Source organism: Colletotrichum gloeosporioides, assembly GCF_011800055.1.
Source record: "Colletotrichum gloeosporioides strain Lc1 chromosome Unknown consensus_7, whole genome shotgun sequence".
NCBI classification, from domain to species: Eukaryota; Fungi; Ascomycota; class Sordariomycetes; order Glomerellales; family Glomerellaceae; genus Colletotrichum; species Colletotrichum gloeosporioides.
The window spans coordinates 16,558-38,757 of record NW_025544652.1 but is presented as its reverse complement, the minus strand read 5'-3'; the positions used below and the strand labels follow the sequence as shown (position 1 = coordinate 38,757).

The 22,200-nt window shown below is 54.7% G+C and overlaps 7 protein-coding genes across 7 annotated transcripts; 3 read left to right on the top strand and 4 right to left on the bottom strand.

The window, feature by feature from the left end:
• Positions 1 to 1,203: 1,203 nt before the first annotated feature.
• GCG54_00001443 (C-8 sterol isomerase) lies at positions 1,204 to 1,925 on the bottom strand (the record flags this gene model as incomplete). The annotated part of the gene is made up of 2 exons (XM_045401559.1): positions 1,204 to 1,568; positions 1,637 to 1,925. The coding sequence occupies 2 exons, from the start codon at positions 1,923 to 1,925 to the stop codon at positions 1,204 to 1,206; spliced, it is 654 nt and encodes a 217-aa protein (XP_045270288.1).
• Positions 1,926 to 2,579: 654 nt separating this feature from the next.
• On the top strand, positions 2,580 to 5,978 carry GCG54_00001442 (Exosome complex component CSL4; the record flags this gene model as incomplete). The annotated part of the gene is made up of 3 exons (XM_045401558.1): positions 2,580 to 3,056; positions 3,117 to 3,269; positions 5,013 to 5,978. 3 exons carry the CDS (start codon positions 2,580 to 2,582, stop codon positions 5,976 to 5,978), a joined length of 1,596 nt encoding a protein of 531 aa, XP_045270287.1.
• A 476-nt stretch (positions 5,979 to 6,454) lies between these two features.
• Positions 6,455 to 8,238, bottom strand: GCG54_00001441 (putative tRNA pseudouridine synthase 4; the record flags this gene model as incomplete). Its single annotated transcript, XM_045401557.1, has 2 exons — positions 6,455 to 7,941; positions 8,067 to 8,238. Coding segments are annotated over 2 exons (1,659 nt in total), but the record flags the coding sequence as incomplete, so codon positions are not given.
• Positions 8,239 to 8,789: 551 nt separating this feature from the next.
• GCG54_00001440 (uncharacterized protein) lies at positions 8,790 to 11,159 on the top strand (the record flags this gene model as incomplete). The annotated part of the gene is made up of 4 exons (XM_045401556.1): positions 8,790 to 9,060; positions 9,112 to 9,452; positions 9,502 to 9,657; positions 9,708 to 11,159. 4 exons carry the CDS (start codon positions 8,790 to 8,792, stop codon positions 11,157 to 11,159), a joined length of 2,220 nt encoding a protein of 739 aa, XP_045270285.1.
• Positions 11,160 to 12,062: 903 nt separating this feature from the next.
• On the bottom strand, positions 12,063 to 14,492 carry GCG54_00001439 (uncharacterized protein; the record flags this gene model as incomplete). Its single annotated transcript, XM_045401555.1, has 5 exons — positions 12,063 to 12,348; positions 12,404 to 13,845; positions 13,902 to 13,999; positions 14,056 to 14,390; positions 14,449 to 14,492. The coding sequence occupies 5 exons, from the start codon at positions 14,490 to 14,492 to the stop codon at positions 12,063 to 12,065; spliced, it is 2,205 nt and encodes a 734-aa protein (XP_045270284.1).
• Positions 14,493 to 16,979: 2,487 nt separating this feature from the next.
• On the top strand, positions 16,980 to 18,200 carry GCG54_00001438 (UPF0676 protein; the record flags this gene model as incomplete). The annotated part of the gene is made up of 3 exons (XM_045401554.1): positions 16,980 to 17,147; positions 17,202 to 17,319; positions 17,485 to 18,200. 3 exons carry the CDS (start codon positions 16,980 to 16,982, stop codon positions 18,198 to 18,200), a joined length of 1,002 nt encoding a protein of 333 aa, XP_045270283.1.
• A 130-nt stretch (positions 18,201 to 18,330) lies between these two features.
• On the bottom strand, positions 18,331 to 21,593 carry GCG54_00001437 (uncharacterized protein; the record flags this gene model as incomplete). Its single annotated transcript, XM_045401553.1, has 4 exons — positions 18,331 to 20,230; positions 20,278 to 20,360; positions 20,408 to 21,169; positions 21,255 to 21,593. The coding sequence occupies 4 exons, from the start codon at positions 21,591 to 21,593 to the stop codon at positions 18,331 to 18,333; spliced, it is 3,084 nt and encodes a 1,027-aa protein (XP_045270282.1).
• Between the last annotated feature and the right edge of the window lie 607 nt (positions 21,594 to 22,200).

The window sequence follows — 22,200 nt, the reverse complement described above, 5'->3', positions numbered from 1 at the left end:
AGCATACAAAGCATCGGGTGCTGAATATTGACGGTAACATTGATGATAAGACAAAATGAGCCTCTGTGATCATCTTTTCCGCTCACAGCTGGGAGAGCTGACCATCACATTGCACCGCGGCCAGACCGGGGTGTTCGAAAGACGAGAAGGAGCAGGTCGATTTGAAAGAGTCACTGGCTCATCAAACATAGTCATGCTGAGTGTTGTCTGAACATTCCAGCCAACAGCCCGGTGTTGTACTTGAAGTGTTAAAGCCATGCAGATGTGAGCAATGCCTTTCGTACCTGCCGAAACCGTTCTCTAAGTCATCAAGCTACTGAATCTCGTCTCTTTCGATATCGTCGTTACTTCCCCGTCATCTTTTCTCATGTGGCCATTGTCATTCTCATCATCACCGTCCTTTCCAGCTCAGCCATGTTGATGTTTAGATCGAGCTTCAGTGCTGTTTCCCCGGAGCAGATCCATAAGTCTCTTCTAAACATCCAGCTAGCACATGCGACCACACCCACTGGAGAACTCGGGGTCCCGTCCGCTCCCCCATCGATAAATCAGTGAGGGCCGAAGTAGTAGTCGGGTCGGAGACGACCGGCGAATGCTCGGTGTTGCATGTGGTTCATGATCTTTTTTGGCTGACCCAGTGTCAGATATACGGAGTCCAATATGACATCCGCGCTTACAAATAACACACGGCTAGTCTGGGTCAATCTGTGACATTGGCGAGGAGAGTTTCGAGGAAATCAAATAACTACGACAGAAGTGGTTTTTTTGATAGAGCTGCTCCATTGCCAACGAGCATGCAGACCAGGGGCCTAGGGCTGATCTGCGCAGCAGCATGCAAAATAAGGCCGATCTGTTGTATCATTGGATCGCGTATCTGGTGCTGGTTTCTCATCTGCAGGTACAACTTGAGCTCGTTTTCAGCACCGCTGTTGGGCGATTAGCCCATTAAGCTTCGTCAGTGTTGAAATGTGGCATTGTTGCCGTATTAAATATTGATATGGACGAGTCTTTCCCTCGGAATGACCATTTGGAATATATAAGCCGAAATAAGCATCATGTACCCTCTAACCGCCCTCGAGCAGGGTTTATGTTCTTCCCGTCTCTTTCCTCGTCTATATCATGGCACGTCGTCGCATCATGATGGTGATCTAGCATTACGGGGCCATCTGCCAGGGGCTCCTGCCATTACGTGCACCGAGCTCCTTAGAACTTGCCCTTGAGCAGGTTGGAGATCATCTCGCGACCGGTAATTCTGGTGGTCGTCCACAACGTAGGAAAGTCGAGGGTGCTAGACAGGCCGTCGGCGAAGCCGAAGAAGAGCATAGGGGGGATCCAGCCACGGGCGTACTCCAGTGCGAAGCAGCCCTCGTCCATCTTGTACTGCTTGACATCGCCGCGGTGCAGGTGGTGGACGCTGCCCTGGGGGTAGACCTCGGGCTCGTACTTGCCGGGGACGTAGGCGAGCTGGGTGCCGTAGAGGATGTTGAAGTAGTCATCGGCGGTGTGGCGGCCGGAGTGGCCCTCGGTTCCGATGGCAGTGCCGAACACGATGAGGTACTCGGTGATGCCTGGCGGAGAGGAAGAGGTGTTAGTCAATTGGCATAGAGGAGTAGCGGTGTGGAAAGGAGCTGCTTACTGGCGTGGATAATGTACATGGCGCCCATGGCACCGCCGGCGTTGTTAAAGACCCATTCCTCGTCGAGGTTCACGTTGTTGGGGACGATGCCATGGAGCTCGGTGACGATGTAATTGACCACGGACTTGGTGTCGTTTCCGTGCGCGGCGATGGCGCGCTTGCTGAGATCGTGCAGATGTTCGTGGTCGAAGATGTAGAACTTCTCCAGGTTCTTCTCGAGGAACATGTAAATCGGGGTCAGGAGACCGATCCACAACGCCAGCGAGAACAGCCGGCTGATGGACAACATTGTGAAGAAGATGCCAGAAATCTAAAAGCCAAAAGATAGATCCAAAAAAAGCTCAAGGAATGTTGCACGTCCCCGAATTGGCAATGCGCAATGGTAATTAGGAAGGTATGTGTACCGGAAAGGTCTGTGACGGGACAGCCGGTAAATAAGTAAAAGTATCGTTGAGCTGCGGAATCGCACCGCTCCAATGTTTTGGTTGAGGATTGGACCCCGTCACCCAGGACCCTGCAGATTCACTTTATTTCTGCCTTGCGCGACCGCCCGGAAGCTCGAGTTCCCAGTGGCCTGAGAACGGGCAGCTCCAGGTCGTTAGCGGACAGCTCACAGGTGCAGGTCGTCTAGGATTCCTCCGGATAGCGGGGCCCCGGCGCACCTCTCGTCTGAACGGCCCCCGCGAGACTATGCGGCCGCCAATAGCTCACTGAAAAATTTCGGACATTCGGATTTTTACAATTCTCAAAAGCTGCCGAACGGAGCAGATTCTCTCACCCCAGCCTTGCTCGGAAGAGAACTTTTGCAATATCAATCCACTCTTTGTCATTCGTCAGCTCATTCTGCACGCCTTGCAGACCGAGTACGAATAAGAGCTGCGGACCAGCCTGAACAAACGGACTCTTCACATACGTCATATACGACAGTCGAGAACATCTGAAGATGGCGACGGATGAGATTCCCCAGACCGCCGTCCCCGGCAAGACATTGGGTCCGACCTCCCGCTACGCCGCCGGCCCCGGAACGCACATCTACAACGGCAACGTCGTGGCCTCGCTGATGGGCGAGGTGAAGGTGACCCCTTCCGCCAAGGCTTCAGCTGGACCCTCGAAACGCCTCACTCGCATCACGGCCCTTCCCGCAGATGAGCTGCCCACGCTCTCTGTGGTCCCTCGCCAGGCGCAGGCCAACGGCGACAAGAAGCGCGAGGTGCTTCCCGACGTCGGCCACGTGGTCCTCTGTCGTGTGGTGCGCTTGATGCCGAAGCAGGCCATTGTGACGATCCAGCAGGTCGGTGACACGGTCTTGCAGACAGAGTGGCAGGGTGTCATCCGCTCTCAAGATGTGCGGGCGACCGAGAAGGACAAGGTCAAGATCTATGAGAGCTTCAAGCCTGGCGATATCGTGCGGGCGCAGGTGGTATGTTCTATGCCATGAACCATGAGAGGATGAAGGGTTCCGACTAACTTTGTTTGACAGATTTCTCTTGGAGACCAGGCGAATTACTATCTCTCCACGGCAAGCAATGAGCTGGGCGTCATCATGGCCACCAGCGAGGCTGGCAACGATATGGTGCCGGTCAGCTGGAAAGAGTACAAGGACCCGGAGACGGGCATTGGAGAGCCGCGCAAGGTGGCCAAGCCGAACTGAGGGGTGCTTCCTAACAAACCTCGCATCCGGAGCAGATCTCACGACCACGGTGGTGCCGTGTCCGCCGACAGTGTCAGGCGAGACGCGCAACGCAAGCCCGAATTAGACTTTTCTTGCTCCGCCTCGGCCGCCGACGAGGCTGACCGGTTGCCGGCTTCGCCCTCCGAACAAGGAAGAGCTCTCGTCGCGTTTCGAAACGGGAGGCTGATATGACGACATGACAGCGGGTTTGGCGGTTTCAGACTCTTGGACCGAACCCGAGGGCCGGCGCATAGCTTTAATTTTTTTCTGTTCTGAAGCTGCTGCGCATGAATTTGGAGGAAGCAATGAGGGGGAGAGAGGGGGGATTGACCGCCGCGAACCACACCACGGAGGCGGCAGTCAGTGTCGTCTGGTGAGGGTTTGCATGTCATGTTCGGCAGAGTGCCCTACGTGTTCCCCGGCGACGTCGGGCACAGGCAGGCGGACGGACTGTGTAGGTGTCCAATGTGCCCAGTCCGATGTCAGAGCCATATTCATGCAAGGGGACAATCGTGGGTTATCAGCAGGAAATTCCGGGCATCCATGGGAGGAAAGGGGCCAGGGAGAAGAGGGTTGAGGCTTGCGCCCACAGTTATGATACACGACGAATGTGACCCCTTTGTGGCCTTTGACGCAATCAGACAGTGATGATGGCAGATGACAGTCGGGGGCCAAACATTCTTGAAGCATTGTCAGCAATTAGACCAAAATTAAACAACAAGAACAAAAGGTCAAAGAATGGATGAAAATAGAGGCCAAAAAATCCATCAAATTAAATCAAACGTCCGACGGCCCGCAAAGAGGACAGGAAACACGCAGCAGATAGAGGCCCTGATGCAGCGCTGTCTTCTCCCTGCCATCTCGGTAGATGAGGCTGATCAAGGAGGGTGCTGGAACAGCAGTGGGGCACGGTCGTCGCCCAAATAAGGTGCTTCGCCAATCGCCGGCGCCGTTGGGCTGCTCCGCCCACGTTTTGGACGAGCCTCCCCAATTGCGACGGAAAGACGAAAGCAGGGAGGCGCAGTTGAACCCAGCCGCAGCCCGTCCCGTCGCGTTGGGTTGCGTTGGTTGATAGGTTGCAGCGAGCGTATTCATAGGCCACCTCGGCCCTGTATTCGTACGGAATCCCAGCCTTTGAAGCCTAGTGTCACACGCACACGGAGAAGATGGATCCTTACAACATACCACCCACCACCTCATTATCATTAACCCGGTGGCTAAGGTAAGAGGGGACAGGGACAGGACAGGATGCACTTTGCATGGCACACCACATCTGAATGGAGGGGGAGGAGGCATGTGGGCGCCGGAAGTCCAGGCAGACGAAAACGAGAGAAAATTGTGGTGAACACTTTTTTAATTTGTTCCTCGCCTTCCTATCGTTTCTAGCTCAGACAAGCCAATATCCTTTACATTCGGCGCCAAAACATCTGTTTCTCTTGTCTCTGACAGACTTTGGTCAAAAGGTCGAAGCGCAAACACAGGGCCGAATAAGGGACACACGACCGCAACGCTTCCAATTATACCTACCTAACTAACGACGGGACCTTTAACCTTACCTTAAACCTGCCATCGTGCGCCCACCCCTCGCATCCGCCCTACCTCCCTCCCGAACCTCTTGCTCCGCGACGTCACACCTTCCAAACTCTAGCACCCGCTAGCTTTTCCACCTTCCTGCACAAAAACGACTCAACCACCCACCCAAAGCTTGTACGACTCGCAGCTTTCGTTGGCTCAAGCTCGGCGTCTTCCCACCTATACCTGCCACGCCTCCTCCTCTTCCTCGTCGCCAGTTTCCAGTTTCTTACCTCTGGGGCCAACTCTTCGCAGAGAGTCTTCGCAGAGAGAGAAAGAGAGAGCCCGCCACGAACGTCCACCCGCATACCAGCCATGAGCGCAACCATGACAATGACCGCGCCTCTGCCGCCGCCGACACTATCCCTCTCAACGGACCGCTCCGAGCAGCATTCCTGCCCGTCCTGCGGCGTCGTCATCGAGCCACCACCCGCCCTCCTCGAAGCCCAAGCCCGCATCGCAGACCTCGAAGCCCAGGTGCGCCTGCTCAACCAAAAAGCCGCCGCCGCCGTCGACCGCTGGGCCGACTACGAAGACGAGCTCACCCGCCTGCGCATTGCCGCCTCTCACAACCCTCCCCCGGCCCCGCCGAGCCCGTCGCCCACCCGCACCTCGTTCCTGTCAGGCGGCGCAAACAGGCTGTCGCAGCTGTTGAGCCCGCGGGGTATGAAGAGCACGCCGAACCTGCGGGCGCCGACGCCGCCCCCGCCGGGCGAGCGGGACCCCGCGACGACGGAGGATCTGCTGGAGGCGCTGACGAGGGAGCAGAAGCTGAGGGTGCAGGCCGAGGCGAGGTTGAGCACGACGAGTCAGGAGGTGGAGGAGCTGAGCGTCAGCCTGTTCGAGCAGGCGAACGAGATGGTCGCGACGGAGAGGAGGGCGAGGGCCAAGCTCGAGGAGCGGGTTGGGGTGCTCGAGAAGAGGGACCAAGATAAAAAGAGGCGGTTGGAGAGGTTGGAGGGTGCGGTTGGGCGCATCGAGAGAGTGAGGTCGTTGCTGGGAGAGATGAAGGATACCGCGGAGGCCGAGCGGCCCGCGGGCAGCCGGCTTTCTGGGGAAACAACGGGGTCGCAGTCGACGCGGTCATCACAGTTATGAGATGGTCGCGCTTGGCGATGAGTGTACGATGCATGGCAGTGCGATATTTACGACGACATGACTAGCATATTGGGCGGCTTCCTGGATACACAAGGACATTTTATGGATATCTACGGACGTTTGGGGTCGGTAATGGAGCATATATGGTTGGCATAATGGAAAGGTTCAAAGGACTGGAAAATGATTAGTTTGCATCACAGGTCACGTACTGGGTCTCAACTGCGATACTACTGTGCGCAAGACGAAAGGAAGGAACCAATTGGGTCTTCACAGCATGAATCTAATGCGTGTATCGACAATTAACCAGCTGGAAAAGAGCAAGAATTGTAGCTGCCAACTCTGCCACCTGGCTCGTAATGCTTTTGAGGTCCTACAAAATGATGCCTTATACGCCGTGCCTCTCCCATTTGCAATCAGTCGGATATAATCGTGCCCCATGCTCTGCGTGCATAGATTCTACATCTAAACGGGCAGGCTCAGTCTTTGATGCCCTCCCACTCTGCCTCCTCAGTTTTAGATGGCGTCTTTGCCTCTGGAGACGCCTTCGGTGACGCCCTGGGTGATCCTTTGGGCGATCCCTTGGGAGACTTCTTGGGCTCCTCGGTCTTTGCTTCTTCAATCTTTGCTGCCTTGGCGGGCTTCTCGCCCTCGTCTGAACTGGAATTTCTCCTCTTCTTGACATTTCTGTCGCTATCGTCATACTTCCTGTTCTCCTCCCACTTGCGCTTCTTCTGCAGCTTGTTGCGACCGTTGTTCTGCTGGCTGGCTTGGCTTTGGTTGCGCTGCTTATCCGACTGCGGTGCGCCGTTGGGATACTTCTGCATCCAAGACGCAAGCATCTCCGACACCTTCGAGCCCCAGGCTTCCTCGCCCTTCTCCAAATCGCTGTATTCCAAGCAATTGGCGGTACGGACCTCAAAATCGCCCTGTCTCGAACGTTCCAGCTCAGCCATGATGCCGGCAGAATCGACCTTTGCTCCCAAGTCGTGGCAGAAACTGCGCACGTAGAAGCCAGAGGTGACCGTCATGCGAATCTTGGCAGCCGGCGGTCCCTTATCAGTCCAAGGGAAGGGTTCGTCCTCAGACGGGGGAGGAGGGATGAGGTTGGAACCCTTGCCAGGGGGCAATTGTCCGAGTGCACCAGACATGAGGGCGTTGTTCTTGGGTGGGCGCTGCTTCTTGGGGGGCTTGTCACGGATGAGATCGTCCTGCCGCTCCTCAAACTTCTTCTTAAAAGATTCGTGCTCCGAGATAGCCTTTTCCTCTTCCTTCTCCTCGGCTGGGGACAGTTTCCTGCCGCCATTGGCGTCCTGCTGCTTCTTAACCCGCCAGACCTGCTCGGCCAGGTTCTTCTCCGCAGTCTCGGCCTCCTCCGTAGGCCATCTAAAGTTGTGCGAACCAGGCTCGTACCACTCGACCATCTCGAGATCGGTGACCTCGACTTCGCGACCGGCAATTTCCCTCGGGATGGCCTTACCCTCGCGGGCATACTCATACAGTGGCTTGCCTTCCATCTTGAGCGCAGAGTACAGCGGCGGAATCTGCTCAAACTTGCCCCTGAAGCTGTCCAGCGCCTTCTCGACCTGCTCCTTTGTGATGTGATCGTAGGGTCGTCTGCTCAATATCCTACCCACGCGGTCATAGGTGTCTGTGCTAGTGCCGAAAACCACTACGGTCTCGTACGTCTTGGTGCAATCGAGGAAGGAGCCGAGCGACTTGGTTCCCGAACCGACGCCCAGGATGAGCACACCGGTGGCCATCGGATCGAGCGTTCCGCCGTGTCCCATCTTAACGCGAGTGTCCTTCTTGACCTGTCGGCGACGCTTCCATTCTTGTCTGGGCTCGGCGTTCTTAGCGGCGAGGTCCCTGTCAATCAACGGCTTGAACATGGCCGAGGGGTTGAATGCGGACTGAGCATCTCGAATCACTTGCGCAGAGCTCATGCCGTACGGCTTGTTGATGGCTGGTCGCAGAGTCTGTGGTCAGCGAAGGGTGCTCCATTTGCGCAAAACAATGCGCAGCGAGAAAAAAACGTTGGAAGCCAAAACACCCGATTGGAATGCAGGGAAAAGTAGGAACAAAGCTTACCGAAGACGCCTTCGAACACGGTGTCTTTCGCCATCTTCCAAAAACGAGACGCAGTTCGCATTCGCCTCGGTTTGTAGATAAGTGTTTGAGCAAGAGGAAAGGGAAAAAAAGAAGAGGAAGGGTCGAGGCTAGTGGGGGGAACAGGTGCGCTTTCTTTAGCTTTTGCGATGCGGTCTGCGGTTCACTGCATGCAGTTGTGCCAAATTTTTTTGGAAGGGACGTTCCAGCGTGAGTTATCAGCTTATCGATTGGCTGGCAGCCGTTCAAGCCCCTGTCTCTGGGGCCGCAAACCAGCAAGTCCCTTGCTGGCGCAGCGAATCCCTCTACGTACCCGACGCGCCCTCTTTCCAGCTCTAGTGGGGGAGCAGCAGCGGCTTCAAGTGCCCCGCACTGGTACTGCAGTACTGTCCGGTTACGTTAGCGCGAAGCAAAGGGCCGGTGGTTCGAGGGCCACCAACACAACTGTTGCCGTGCGCGCGCCTCTGTTCTGTTTAATGGAATTCATCGCGTTCGCGCGTGCGCCTTTCTCGATACCACCCTTACGCATCCACCAACGTCGGCGCAAGTCACCGCCCCGCAACGTTTCTTTGACAATTCTCCCACGACCTCGTCCACCAAATCTGCCTCGACAACGCCTGCCTTCCAGTACTGATCTCGTCCCCGTTCCCAATGCTGGCCACCCTTACCGATCCCACGCATTCGATCGCAGTCTAGGCCGCCAACATGGTCGGACGACGTAGGAGGACGTCCGACTCCACCACGGCAACCGTCGACCCCGAGGACAACGTTTACACCGATGAGCTAAACGTACTCAAGAAGTTCGATCCGCGCCTGGAAGCCGATGACGCTACATCTACGATACAGACATTCATCCTTGAAGATGCCACCATCCACGACAAGCACGGCCAGCCTGCTGAACTCTTCACAGTCAGGACGAAAGGGCCCTTTACAATTCGCGGCCGTTTGAAAATAGACCAAGAACAAAGCTCCAGAGGTCAGTCACGCATACGCCCAGTGTCTGAAACCATGATCTAACTCAGCCTAGCTAAAAATCCAGCCATGAGAACCGCCCTGATCGAATCCAAGAATATTCGGAGGTACGCTATAGGCGCTTTCGACTCAGAGAATTCCGTCAGATATGGTGCGTGGGCTGGTGGGGGCACCGGCTGGTTTGAGATAAGACCTCCATCGGCCGAATACAAGCCAACACATGATCGAATGATCGAGGGTGTCGCCATTTATTACACCATTATGACCGCAATCGAGGAGCATGCGGATGCCGTCGAGGAGTACGAAACCCAAACCAAGCCGGGCAAGAAAGGGTCCAAGAAGAAGGGAAGAAAATCCCCACCCAAAGCACTTACCATACAAAGCTTGCTTCTAAAGGTTAGTGATTGCCTACCGAAGCACTATTGTGCCCGCTAATGTGCTCCAGTATGCGGTGGCTATGGGCGACGGGGCGACCCTTGATGAGGTTGAGGCGCGTTGCGACAATCACGCACCATTCTTAATCTCGCATTTCTATGAAGACCGCGCAGCGTTCGATTGGGAACCCACAATATTCTTCAAGTGGCTTGTTGAACGCCACCCCGTGAGCAGCAATCTTCGCCACACATACGAAGCCGGAGCTAATGGTGACAGGACATCCATTTGGAGGTGCAGAAGGCTCGGAAGATGAAGCCACAAGGACAACCCACCATCGAAGAAGTTCCAGAAGAGATGGACATCGTCGCTCCAGCGGACACAACAGACGAACCCCCTGCGCAGAAGGCTATATCGAAGCGCAGACAGCGGGACACTCCACAGGACACCGGCCTTAACAACGATGACGTTGAAGCTCACAACTCTGGCGCATCCGGCTCTCGGCGAAGTATAAGGTCGAGGTCGAGAGCCAAGACGAAGACACAATCGCGGAGTCCGCCTCCAGTGGTAATCGCGGCAGTGTCTTCACCGCCTCCTGAGCCGATGGATGTGGACGCTGCGCTGCAAAACATGTCTGTCTCGGAACCTTCGCAGAACCAGGAAGCCAGCGAACGCTCAAATGTCGATTTGATTTTGGAGGGACTTGAGGAGCTTCGTCCAGAGCTGGAACCCCTCAGCAAGAATTCTTTCCCCAAGGTTTCATCGAAGTTGTACTACAAGTACAGCATCAAGCACTATCTCGGTTCAGCAGAGATACTGAAATATTACGCCCGGGAATTGGTGGAGCGTCTGGACCAAAGCGTATGGGGAGATTCCAAGTTTTGGGACACGCTGCAAGAAAACGCTCATGGACCTCGCATCACGCTTGAGCACGTTACTGTGGAAAACATCCCAGGCAGCCTCATTCGGCGAAAAGCCAAGACTACAAACACAAAGCCTGAGACGAATGGAGCTGGTAGCTCAGCGGCATTTGCAACGCCCCCGCCAAAGCGTGCCGGACGTCCCGCAGGCAAGATGTCGGCCTTACGTCTGGTCGGCAGTAAGGGAAGTAAACGACGCTTCGATTCGACGGAAGACACCCCCGACACAGTTTCCCGAGGGTCCAAAGCGGCAAAGACATCTCACACCTACGACTCAGAGGAGAACAGCATGGAAGCCGCCAGCAGCTCCGGTGATAGTGACAATGAGTCTGAGGTTGACACGGCTGAATCTCCCGCCGCGTTGAAGGTGGTTGTCCGGGCGGAGATTCTCCCTACAACTGATGCCAAGGGGCCCAATGGCACCTGGGTTTGCGACGAAGAAGATTGCGGGTTCGTTGTTCGTAACCCTGATCAGGACGAGGGCCGGGAAAGAATTCAAGACCACATCCAGGAGGCGCACTACAAGGACGAGAACCGGGACGCGCGCATCGACTTGGCAGTGACCGAGGGTGTTAAGAACCACCTTCCTATTGAGTATGGCACCCATTCTCCTTCCTCACACTTCAGACAACTCTGCCTTTCTGATGAGGTCTCCCCTTTCTGGGACACCGGTCCAAGTGGACCCTTAACTAGCAGGGCAGCATCCCCGTCCGAGTCCGTCACTGTTGCGGGATCTTCAGACGAAGACGACATTCTCCCCGGCACTCTCGAATCAATTTCTTGCGCCCTTTCCAACTACATTTCAAGATGAATCATTCTAACACTTGCTCTACTACAGCCACTTGCTCGAGAAGATCCGCCAGATGGGACAGAAGGTTATGGACGATGAGGAGCTGTCGGTCGATCGGGTCTCCGTGCCTCAGCCGATCAAAAGACGACTGATATCCTAGCTTCAGGTAAGGGGCATAGACGGGGAGACTTGGGGTTACAGCGTGTCCGGTTGGGGAAGGGAGGGGGAGGGGGAGAGGCAAAGATACCACCAACATGCATGAATTTGGCGTTTAGGCCCGTTGTTGGATTTTTTTGGGCTGCATGTCGCCCGGAGTTTCAAGTGGGATAAGGCCTTGGATCACAATCACGACTTACTATTCACGGTGATCGAGCTCTGCAAGACCGACACGAGGTTACGGAAGGGTAGTTGACCTGGCAAATAGTTGCGCCGAAGACGCGCGCTTGTTCATACCCCCTCTCCGTAATATTGTCTTTTCGTGATATCATAGCCCGCCCAATAGGACGAATTAGTGGCTCAGTTTGGTCACAGGTCGAACAACCTCTGGTCTAAGTCCTGTCGGATTCAAACTGACGACGCTATTAAGCGTTGCTGATCAGTGAATTTGTAGTGAACATCTACAATAGTCGTGCTAGGTAAGTCTGCCTCTATTCATCCACTCAATACAGAACAGCTAACCTACAACTTTATGTAACTTCGTAGTACTGCAAACTTCATCTCTGCGGGTCGCAGCCCAGAGCAACGCCGCAGGCTATGGTTGCCTCGGGCTATATGAATGACCAAATGCTTCATATCCTGCCCAAGACACACGCCGTTCCGACAGCGGTGGCTAAGCATACTTCATGCTGTCCAGGTCTCCGTCTGCCTTTTTGTTTTGTATTTTTATTCTCCAACGCCGCGCTGCAAGGCCCAGGAAATTCGGCCCTAGAATCGCTTTTGATCCAGGTATTTGCTTGCTGTTGACCACACCGCCTTGTCTGCGGCTGAAACCTCCTTATTCAGCGTCTGCACACCCTTGTGGATCGCATCGAAGAAAGCGTAGGCCAGCTGAATATCCTCCTTGAAGTGAGTAGCATATGGGAAGAACTTTCCGGGAAAAGCGTCAATAGTAGCTTGTCGCTGTTGCAGGGTTTCACCGGCGGGAACCTCGTCCATCAGAGTCTTGACCGCAATACCTAGAGCAATGTCTGGGCTGTGCAGGAAAGGCAGCCTGTACATCTTCTCGTTAGTCGCCGCGGTCAACTTTTTGGGTTTTGTATCCTTACGTGTTGTTAATGTCCAAGTAATCATCCCTGTCTCTCTCAGACTGCGCGTAAAGGAACATAGATGCCACGATCGCCTCCACCAGGTCGCGGTCAGCCTCGCGCACTGCAGTGGATAGAGATCGGAACAACAAGAGGTTCTTGTTGAGGGGACCCGTGTATCCATTTGCCTCGTGTCGAAGCTTGAGTAGCGAGGAGCATCGGCTGAGGAGAACGATACTGGCTTTATCGTCCTCACTGCCAGCGCTGGGAGCGCCATTGAGCTCCTCATGTTTGTGTCGGGAGTTGAGCACGTCAAACCTGATAAGCTCAAAAGCGGTCAAGATTGCCTCAAAGATGTTAAGACCTTCAGGAAGTTCAATGTTCTTCAGTGAATCCTTCATGGCCCAAATCGCACTAGCAACAGCATTACCCCAATTGGTAAGCATGTGAGAATCATCGACGTAGCCACGGAGATGTAGGAATCGCCAAATGACAACGGCTTTGATATTCTGAGACGAATCGATACCACCAATGCGCTTCTTGTCCTTTGGGAAGGTGGCCGTGACGAAATCAGTGAACAGCAACGCTCCGAATTCGTATGCGATTGACCCAGGGGGGTCCTCAAGACCCTCGACCATCTTGAAAGAGCTTTCCTTCACATCCCATGTGGCGGCACGCAGAGATGGCGACGGCTGAAGGGATTTGTTGATCTTGTAATTGAACGCATCGTCGAACCACACTTTGAGGTAGATTGGGTTGTGCTGCAGACCACGATGCAGTCTAGGGATGAGAAGTGCGATACTCTGCTCCTTGAGGGGAACGAGCTGGTTTGTGATCAGCTTTTTGTACTGCTCCGAGGACACGCCATCGAGAGTTGGTGTCACAACGATCTGGCTATGTGTTATGTAGTTGAGAACGCGAGCACCGATCAACCCGGTGTTGAGGTAGTGGAAGAGCTCTCCAGGAAGCTGTAGGCCGAGATATTCGTGATTATCGCTCGTAATATGATCATAATCATTCACCTTGACCTCGCCGCTCTCTGCGATGTAGATGTAGTGGTTGATGGCCATCTTGGCCTGCCTGTATTTGTCCAACCACTTCGGGTCCTTTGACTTGAGAACATCCCCGTATGAGCTGCAAGCGGACTGAACTGACTTCTCCGACGCTCTGAGGAGGTTAACCGCATCTTGAATGGTGAATGGCTGACGCGGATTAAGAGACGCGTCCTGAAGAGGAGGGAAGGGGGGCAGGAAAGAGGTGCCAGTCATCAACAGCGCATCAACTAGCATGCTTTCGCTGACGTTGAGTGATTTCAGCAGTAGTTTCTTGGAGAGTGAGGTGACACTCTTCGCCTCCCAGTCTATTGTGCGGATGATGGTGTCCCTGATCGGATACAGGAGCAGCTCCTGGGAGCCCATGATGGCAGCGCATTGATCGGAGTCAATCACGTCGAAATAGGCGAGCTATCGTTTTCTGTCAGTACTGCCCACTTGGAGGCCTTGCTGGACCATCGACTGACCTGGGCAGAGGCATTGTATGGAGGCACGAGGAAATGAAGGTTGTTGTCCTTCAAGATCGACTGGAGCAAGGGGTACAGGTTTTGAATGCGGAAGGCACCTAAGCCAAGTCGTGTCAGTATAAATGCCACCGTCCGCATCGTCCGTGTTCCGTACCGTAATTCGCACCAAAAGCCTCGACAGCCTTCGTGGCTTCACCGGAAAAGTATAGAGTCCAGGCCTCGTTCGTTTTCTGGTTTGCAAGCTTTCCCCGCTGCACCGCGACTTCTTCCTGGCCAGTCACAGACTGGCCGTCGAAGATGAAGAACGGGATGATCTTGTGCGCTTTCCATTGCTCAATGTCGGCTCGGAGGTGGAACTCGATGCCGGTCATGCCACCCAGCGCGGGCAGAAGTGGCTCGTGGAAATGGGGACTCTCGAGGAAAAGCTGGAGGTAGTACGTCGCATCAATGGCTATCGCACAGTCCTCGAGCTCGGAGACATCATGGGACCTGGGTCATGAGAATTTTAGTTGGCAGGATCCCAACTTCGGGGGCGGGTTGAACTTACATTGCATGGCCATTGGTCCAGGCGTCCTCCACAAGGCCTTTCATTCTAGGTCAGTAATATCCAAGAAACGGCTTGTAAATATGAAGTCGGGACGCCGAGTTGCAAGGGCAGGGTTGAGGAGCGGGAGTGTCCGGTTGCCGTCGATCGCAGTTTGAGGCCAGGTGGTGTGTGGTGTGACATGGACGAGACGAGCTTTAAGTGCAAGCTTTGGAGATCCTGATGACGACGAGTAGTCACAGAGCTCCCTTCCTCGTTGGGCGACCGAGCTTTGATTCTCGTAGGATGCCCACTCTGGCGGGAAATCGGATGCCTCTAGGCGCGAGACGAGTCGGGGCGGGTATGACGCAGGTAGCCTTCAAGGCATGTGACGAGAAGACGAGGCTCCGGACAGGGCAAAAAACGCAGCAGAGGGCGCGCGCATGGAGGGAACGAAGTTGCTCGAGTGCAGAAGAAAATGGCGGACTCACTAGGCATGTTGTCGGACCTTGCGCGACCACGAGGAAGCTCGTCGAGCTCGAGTTGACAACGAACCGTTTGGGGGAGAGGGACGGGGGGTGGAGCTTTGGGTCGCGAGATCTCTCAGGAGAGGCAAGGTGGTCGGACAGGGTCTGCCGGAAGTTCAAATGACTTCTGAAGGAATGACTGAGCTTGTCATGAAAAAAAGAAGGCCACAGAAAGGCCAATGACACTGACAAGCGTGTCTCGAACGAAGAGGGGAGCTTTGGAAAAGGCGCTGGCGAGGGGCGGTAGGTAAATTGGGAGAGTTTGGGGTTCAAGGACGCATGGTAGGTAGGTAGCGTAGGTAAGACCAGTAGGTGCGAGGTACGGTACCGCTGTACAGACACGGGCAGGGCCCAGGGGGAGCGGGTTGGCAAATGGAACCCTTAGGTTGGGTTTCGGGGTGCTAGCAACAGTACCTAGGGTTAGCGCCTGCCTTGAGTTACAGGTTGCAGTGCCGCCGCAGGTGCTGTCGGGTGGGGGTTGACTTTTGTGGCGGTGTCTTGTGGCTTGCTGCGCACCTAGGGTAACCTGCCTATCTGCCGAGGAGTGAGTGACAACTCATCATCGTAGTTGCTTCACACATCTTAAGGCTGGCAGGCAGAAAGAACCCCTTCAGGTCTTTACTTCCTTCCTGAATACTCCTTTTGCTCGCTCTACCTGCAACCAGAGCTTGTCTTGCGCCGTCCATCCAGCTCCAGAGAAAGACACCTCTTTGGCAGCTTGGAGACCCTAGAAGCATAAACACACAAAAAGACAAGCATCCGAGACCGCGTTTCGGTCCCATTTGCCAATAGCAAGAGGCGCCACTCCGTGTTCCAGCCACTCGATGAAGCTTCTTTCCATTGAAGTGACCTTGCAGCGGCTCCGTCCCCGCCTGTCCCGATCCCCGCTCTTGTCGGATGCATTCGCGCGTCTTGAAAGTCAGGGATGTGGGATGCAACCTCCTTCTCGAGCGCGTCTTGCCAACCCTTGCAGATGGATGCCGCAGATATTCTATACTTGGTATTTTGTCTAACGACTTCTAACTCTGTGAAGTACCGAAATCGAGTAATATCAAGATGGGAACATGAGCTACATGAAGGGTTGCTTGACTTCCCTAGGCCCATTTCGACTTGCTACCAAGGGCAGTTGGACTTTTTCACTGCCAACTCGCCTGTACTCGACCAGTGACTGCCCTGTGTCGCTGACAGCACATATCGACACGCGTATTTCATGGGTAATAGCTAGCAGTTCCATTCACAACATGTCCTCGGTGTAGACCTTAGGAAAGTAGCCTGTGGCATGTCAACGGATCAGAATTTGGCCCATGCCAAGGTCAACTGCTCACAGCTCAAGCTTTGTGCTACCAACCTGCTGCATCCCAGCAACCCGCCGTTCAGTTGATTGCCGGCTCAGGGTTCAGCTTGGAACAAGAACAGCCCAATGAGTAGGCCGACGAGATACAAAAACGAACTCTTCACCTCAATCATCTGCATCGATGGACATGAATTGTATCATGGCTTACCCCGTCGCAACAGCTCGACCTGCGATTTCTGGCATTTCGCCTGGTCTGATTGGACAACCATCCCAACAGAGACAGCTACTGTCATATTGAGTTTGCTCAACCTCCTGCGCCTCCTTATCTGAATATTACTTCTTCACGTTTCACCCCGCACATCGAATATGCAGCACCTCTTGATCTTGTGGCTCGTAACATCCAAGGGCAACCAGCCGCTCAGAGGAGCACGGCGGTAACACTCTAGCTCACGAATTCCTGGCCCTCTCGAAACAGACCCATTCTCATGTCCGCTATCAAAAGCTGCGTAATAGACATTACACAAGTCGCCCGGCCCCGTCTCAAGCGATCCTATCCGCCCCTCCACACTCATCATCCCACCCTTATCGCTTATCGCATCCCACTTCGCGCGAGTTCGGGCGAACCTCGCCCCTCCAAGTGCGCCGCTCGCTCGCTCACTCTCATAATTCGCCTAGTTCTTCTCTCTCATCTCTCCTCCAGTGAAAGCGAATAAGCGAAAGAACAAGCAGCAGATATGGCCCCCAACGCGAACATCCCCATCATCGACATCGCCGCGCCTGGCGTCGACAGGACCGCCATCGCGCGGCAGCTTGTCGATGCCGCGGTCGAGCACGGCTTCATTTACATCCGCAATACCGGCAAGTACATCAACCTCAGCGACATCGATGCTGCCTTTGACTTGGTGAGTAATCGAAAACCCCCTTGAATTCACACTGGACTGACATGCCCGAAATAGTCGAAGAAGCTCTTCAAGGCTCCTGTAGAGGAAAAGGCTGCCTGCACCATTCAGCAAAACAACCGTGGCTGGTCTGGTATGCACTCTGAGACCTTGGACCCTAAGAACCAAAGGGCAAGTAGATTAAACCCGGCCCAGACATATTCGTGAAGCTAATACTAAAACTTCACACAGGTGGGAGACTACAAGGAGTGCGTTTCCCCCATCGCTGCGCTGATATACACCCAAAGACGACTAACATGACTTAGAGCCTTTAACTTTGGCGAATTCAAAGACTCCAAAGCCCAGCAACCCCTGCCCCCAACAATCCAGCCCGATGAGCCCTTCTTGAACTCCTTCAGAGACCAGTGCCACGCCCTCTGCCTTGAGCTCCTCAACCTCCTCGGCATCGGCCTCGAAGTCGACCCGCCAACCTTCTTCTCCGCCGCCCACCTCCGCGAAAAGGGCGACTCGGGCACCATCCTCCGCATGCTCTACTACCCTCCCTCCTCCGCCACCTCCTCCTCCCCGGATGACGTCCGCGCCGGTGCCCACTCGGACTACGGCTCCCTGACCCTGCTCTTCCGCCTGCGCGGCCAGGCCGGCCTCGAGATCCTGACCCGCGAGAACACCTGGGCCCCCGTGCCCGTGACGCCGCCTGGGACCGAGGCCGACGCGCTCCCGCCCATCCTGATCAATATCGGCGACCTGCTGTCGTACTGGACCAACGGCATGTTCCGGAGCACGGTACACAGGGTCGTGTTCGGTGGCGAGGGCGCACCCGGCGAGACGGATACGGGGCCGAGGTACTCGATGGCCTTCTTCTGCCACCCCGTCGGATCCGTCACCCTGGACCCGGTGCCGAGCGAGAGGGTGAAGCAGTTCGTCGCGCCGGAGGGCACGCCGCACGCGAACCCGTACGCGGAGAGGAAGGTCATGACTGCTGATGAGCACCTTTTCATGAGGCTGAGGGAGAGCTACAAGGGCCTGTATAAAGATGAGGAGACGACAAAAGCATAGACCAAGCCGTGGGAGCTTGATCAAGAGATTTTTGCAAAACGTCATGTCTCATTGTGCACGATGCGTGATGTATGCCGTGACAACTCATGTACTCATACAGAAAAACTCCTTCGCTATGCTAGAAGAAGGCCTAGACCAGTCCGACGAACCACTTGCGCTTCGGGTCAGGGGGTTGCTCAGACAGCGCCTTTGATCCCTTGAGCACTCTCTCCAATGCAGTAACATCCTCCAATAAGCGCCAATCGTACACCTCAACCCACTCGCGCTTCCCGCTGGGAAAGTATTGCGGGCTCTCCTCTGCCCGCTTCATGAATTCTCTAGTGGCTTCCTTGCGATTATGCTCGACGAAGCAGATCTTGCGGGTGCGGTTCTTCTTGGACTGTGAGCACGCCGGGATGCTGCTCCAATATTTGAGGTCTGTGGTCCATTCGTGGATGCCGTGGGACGGAAGCAGGTTTTCGGTGACCCACGGTTGGTGGGCGATACAGGGAGAGAGGAGGGCGATGCGCTTTTCTGCGAGGAGACAGTGGCTGCCGGCATATTCGCATGCCTTGGTAGAAGGAGATGGCTGGGGTGGAGGCGGCATTCCGGTTCCTTCGTTCGAGCCATGTGCCTGAGGGGCTGCATTCTCTGCGGCCGGGGCTTGAGCACCGCCGGACGAGGGCGGCGTCGGGTTCGGAGGCATCGCGGCTGCTTCAACGGGCTTTGGGAATGCCGCCTGTTGAGAAGCCCGGGGTGAGGGAGCGGTTCGGTTTGCGCTCACTTCTCCGAGTGGCAGGCGACTTTGCTGAAGAGCAGGTTTTTGCTTGGCCAAACAAGGGTCTGAACAGACCCTCGGTCGCTTGTTCTCGCGGGCAACAGGGTGATGGTTTTCTTGTGTCCGCTTGTTGGCTTTGGACGACGTCTCGGCAGTGACGATGTCGGCAGCTGGCTTCGTAGTCTTGCCTGCAATGCTTTCAGGAGCAGAAGACGTCGGTGGAGTGACGAGAGCAGGCTCTGCTACCTCAGGCAAGGCTGGGAGGGATCGACGATTGACCAGTGGACTTTCCACGCGAGGAGCTGGCGAAGTTGATGGTCGAACGGAGGACGTGCGGGAAGGTGTCATGAGAGAGGTAGTCGTTGACTGGCTGATAGCGTCGACAGGAATACCGCGTGGGTCTGCGCCTTCCAGCGCAGCGATCCAGCCAAGCATCTCCTGGCTGTCCTCCATTGGTGGTGTGGTTGTAGCGTCCTCGGCTACCTTCTGTAGCTCTGAAAAAGAAATGGTGTCGATGAAGGATCTGTCAAAGTGAACCTTGGATACCTGAGGAAACCTTGGCTGCCAGAAGCCAGTGTTTCCCTCCTTATCAAACGAGAAACAACGGACGTCGAACACCAAAGGCTCCGTGAAGACCACACTTGGCACCTTTGGTTGCGCGATGCCTGGAGCAATATCCAAGATCAGCGCATCATTGTCGTCGAAGGCCACAGGCATAGGCCTGCCATGGGCCACCACCGTCTTGAGCATGGCCTCGTTCAGCTCTACCTGGTGAACCACTGTGAATCTTGGTCTGGCCTGAAACCTCTGAACATCTTCTTTGTTGTCGAGACAACCAAGGTAGAAGTGTGTCCACTTGAGATTCGGGATGCGGTAGCATTTGGCTTTGTCCGGGTCGTAACGAGCTGCCACCACAGCAAAGTCGCCCACATCACCAAAGCTGCCGATGTACTCCTTCTTTAGCTTGATGGGGCAACCGGAAAATGGGCGACGATTTTCGCTGAAGTCGAAGTAGGGATCGTCGGGCTTCAAAACCAAGCCTTCATCTCGTGCTGTTATAGACTTGGCAAATGCCTTTCTCAAGTGGGATGCAGCCATGGGCTGGCCGAGGGAAATGACTTGGCGTTCTACAAGCTCGGCGAATCCCTCTCGGCAGGTGATCAAATCAGTCAGACGCTTGAACCGCTTGCTATGCCGGACTCCAAGCAGTGATTCTCCGTCAACAAGAAGGACGTCATAGTAGACGATCATCAAGTGCTCGTAGTGATGCCGCCTATGCCAGTCAGACTACAAGCTCTGTCTGGGAAGTGGAGTGCTTACTGTGAGTCGGCCTCTGTATGCAGAAAGCTGCCAGACCGAGACACATATTTTCGTATCTTATGAAATGGAAGAATCTTTTGTTCCTACGCAATGTAAGTAGGTGGAGATTTGATGGAGAACAGATGCATACTTTATCACTGTAGACAACTAGCTCGCCCTCTAGAATGCATCCCTTTGAGAACTTGCAGTCGAGCTTTCCGATGTTGAGAGAATCGCGAATTGCCCTGCTGCTATTAGCCCACGCGAACGCGGCGAGGAGATCATCAACGTACCCATGCAATGCTGCGCGATCTGATGTGCTGTCTTTGCCGCTCTTGGAAAAGATCTGAATACACTTATATCCCTTGCTCAGATCTATGTGGATCTGGCAATATTCCCCATCAACCTTCTTTTCACAACTCATCTGACCGTGGCCGATTTTCATGCAGTGTTTGATGCTGCGTCCTTTCAGCCACGATTGTCTCCCTACCTTGACACCCAAGACAGGCGTCAGGTGCTTCAACAAATTCTCGCGTCTTTTTTGTCCTGTGTCGTCGCGGAGATAAGGGTCATTCCTCATCTTTTGCCGAAGAGACAGAGCCGCGGCAAAGCCATCTTGAACTCTTAGAATCATAGGGAGCAACGGATCGTAGCAGTAATAGATGTGTCTGGGGTCGAATACGACAGGCTGGTAGTTTTTGAGGATGAGACGAGTCAGCCACTTGGCTTCTCTGGCGTTCAGGCGAAGGTACAAGCTGGATAGAAGCTCATCTCGGTCGCGAGCGCTGCTCGGTCGGAGCTGCGATGCCTGAACTGCGGGAGAACTGAATCTGCACCTGGCGGCAAGGCTATTGAGGGTTGTGTCGATCTCCTCCACAGTAATAGGATTCGCAGCATTGTAGCATGGGCTCGGCTGTGTAGATGTTAGATTAAACAGGTTCTAATACACATGCATCATCCAAAACCGGATAGCTCAATAGGGACATCCGATGACATACTGTTTCTTTGAAAATGTTCTCGATACAATCAGCCAGATCCAACCCTAGGCCGGGCTCTTTGAATCGCTTTATCTCTTTCACACGCGACTGGCCGAGGCCCAGCACCCGTCCGACGATGCCACATAGCGAGTCGGCCTGAATGCCGTACACACGATCAGTACGCTTCTCCGGTAGGAGCGTAGAAAATAGAGCGGAGGCACTGTTTCCTGAGTCGTCGATCCGATGGCGGTGTTGCTTGAACCAGTTGGTCACGCGTTCGTTGACCTTGGTAGGATCCGATTTGCATTGTCTGTGAGCCTGTTCTAGGAGGTCGCAAACAAGAAGGAAAGGAAACGGCATCGTGACAGATTGATCATTGTTGAAAATGAACCAATAAACGCAGACGATGTCTGATGAGAAGAAGACCTTATGGGAAAATTGACCACCAGCCAACTCGCGTTACAAGAGTAGGCAGCCACGGCGGGCTTTACCCGGTGACAGCCCGCGAGAGTGAATCCGATTGCCTCGGGTGAATGATTAAATGGCGATTTCTGTGTTGGGTGGCCGCTTCCAGCTTAGGTCAGATGCTGTGCCTCGTGAGAGCTTCATGCACTGTCGGATGAAGAAGTCGCGTCCGTCACGCGTCTCGGTGGTACGCGCCGTAAGTACCTTTGGGTCCAGTGGAGGGCCTCCACCGGCCGGGCTCGAATTCAATTGCAATTGCAGGCGCTCTGTGTGGTGCGACTGTGCATCCGATCGTCCGCTGGATTAATGCGTGCACAAAAAGCCATGCACAGCTTCAGCCAGAGCAGGCGCGGCAGACGTTCTGGAAAGAGCAGAAGCCAGAAGGAGCGCGTGAGATGGGAAGAATGTCGCAGCCACGACAGGCAATCACGTGGGGCCCGATGGGATTTGGGGAAACAGACTGCAACTCTGATTGGACACTAATTTCTGGGAAATTGTGAAA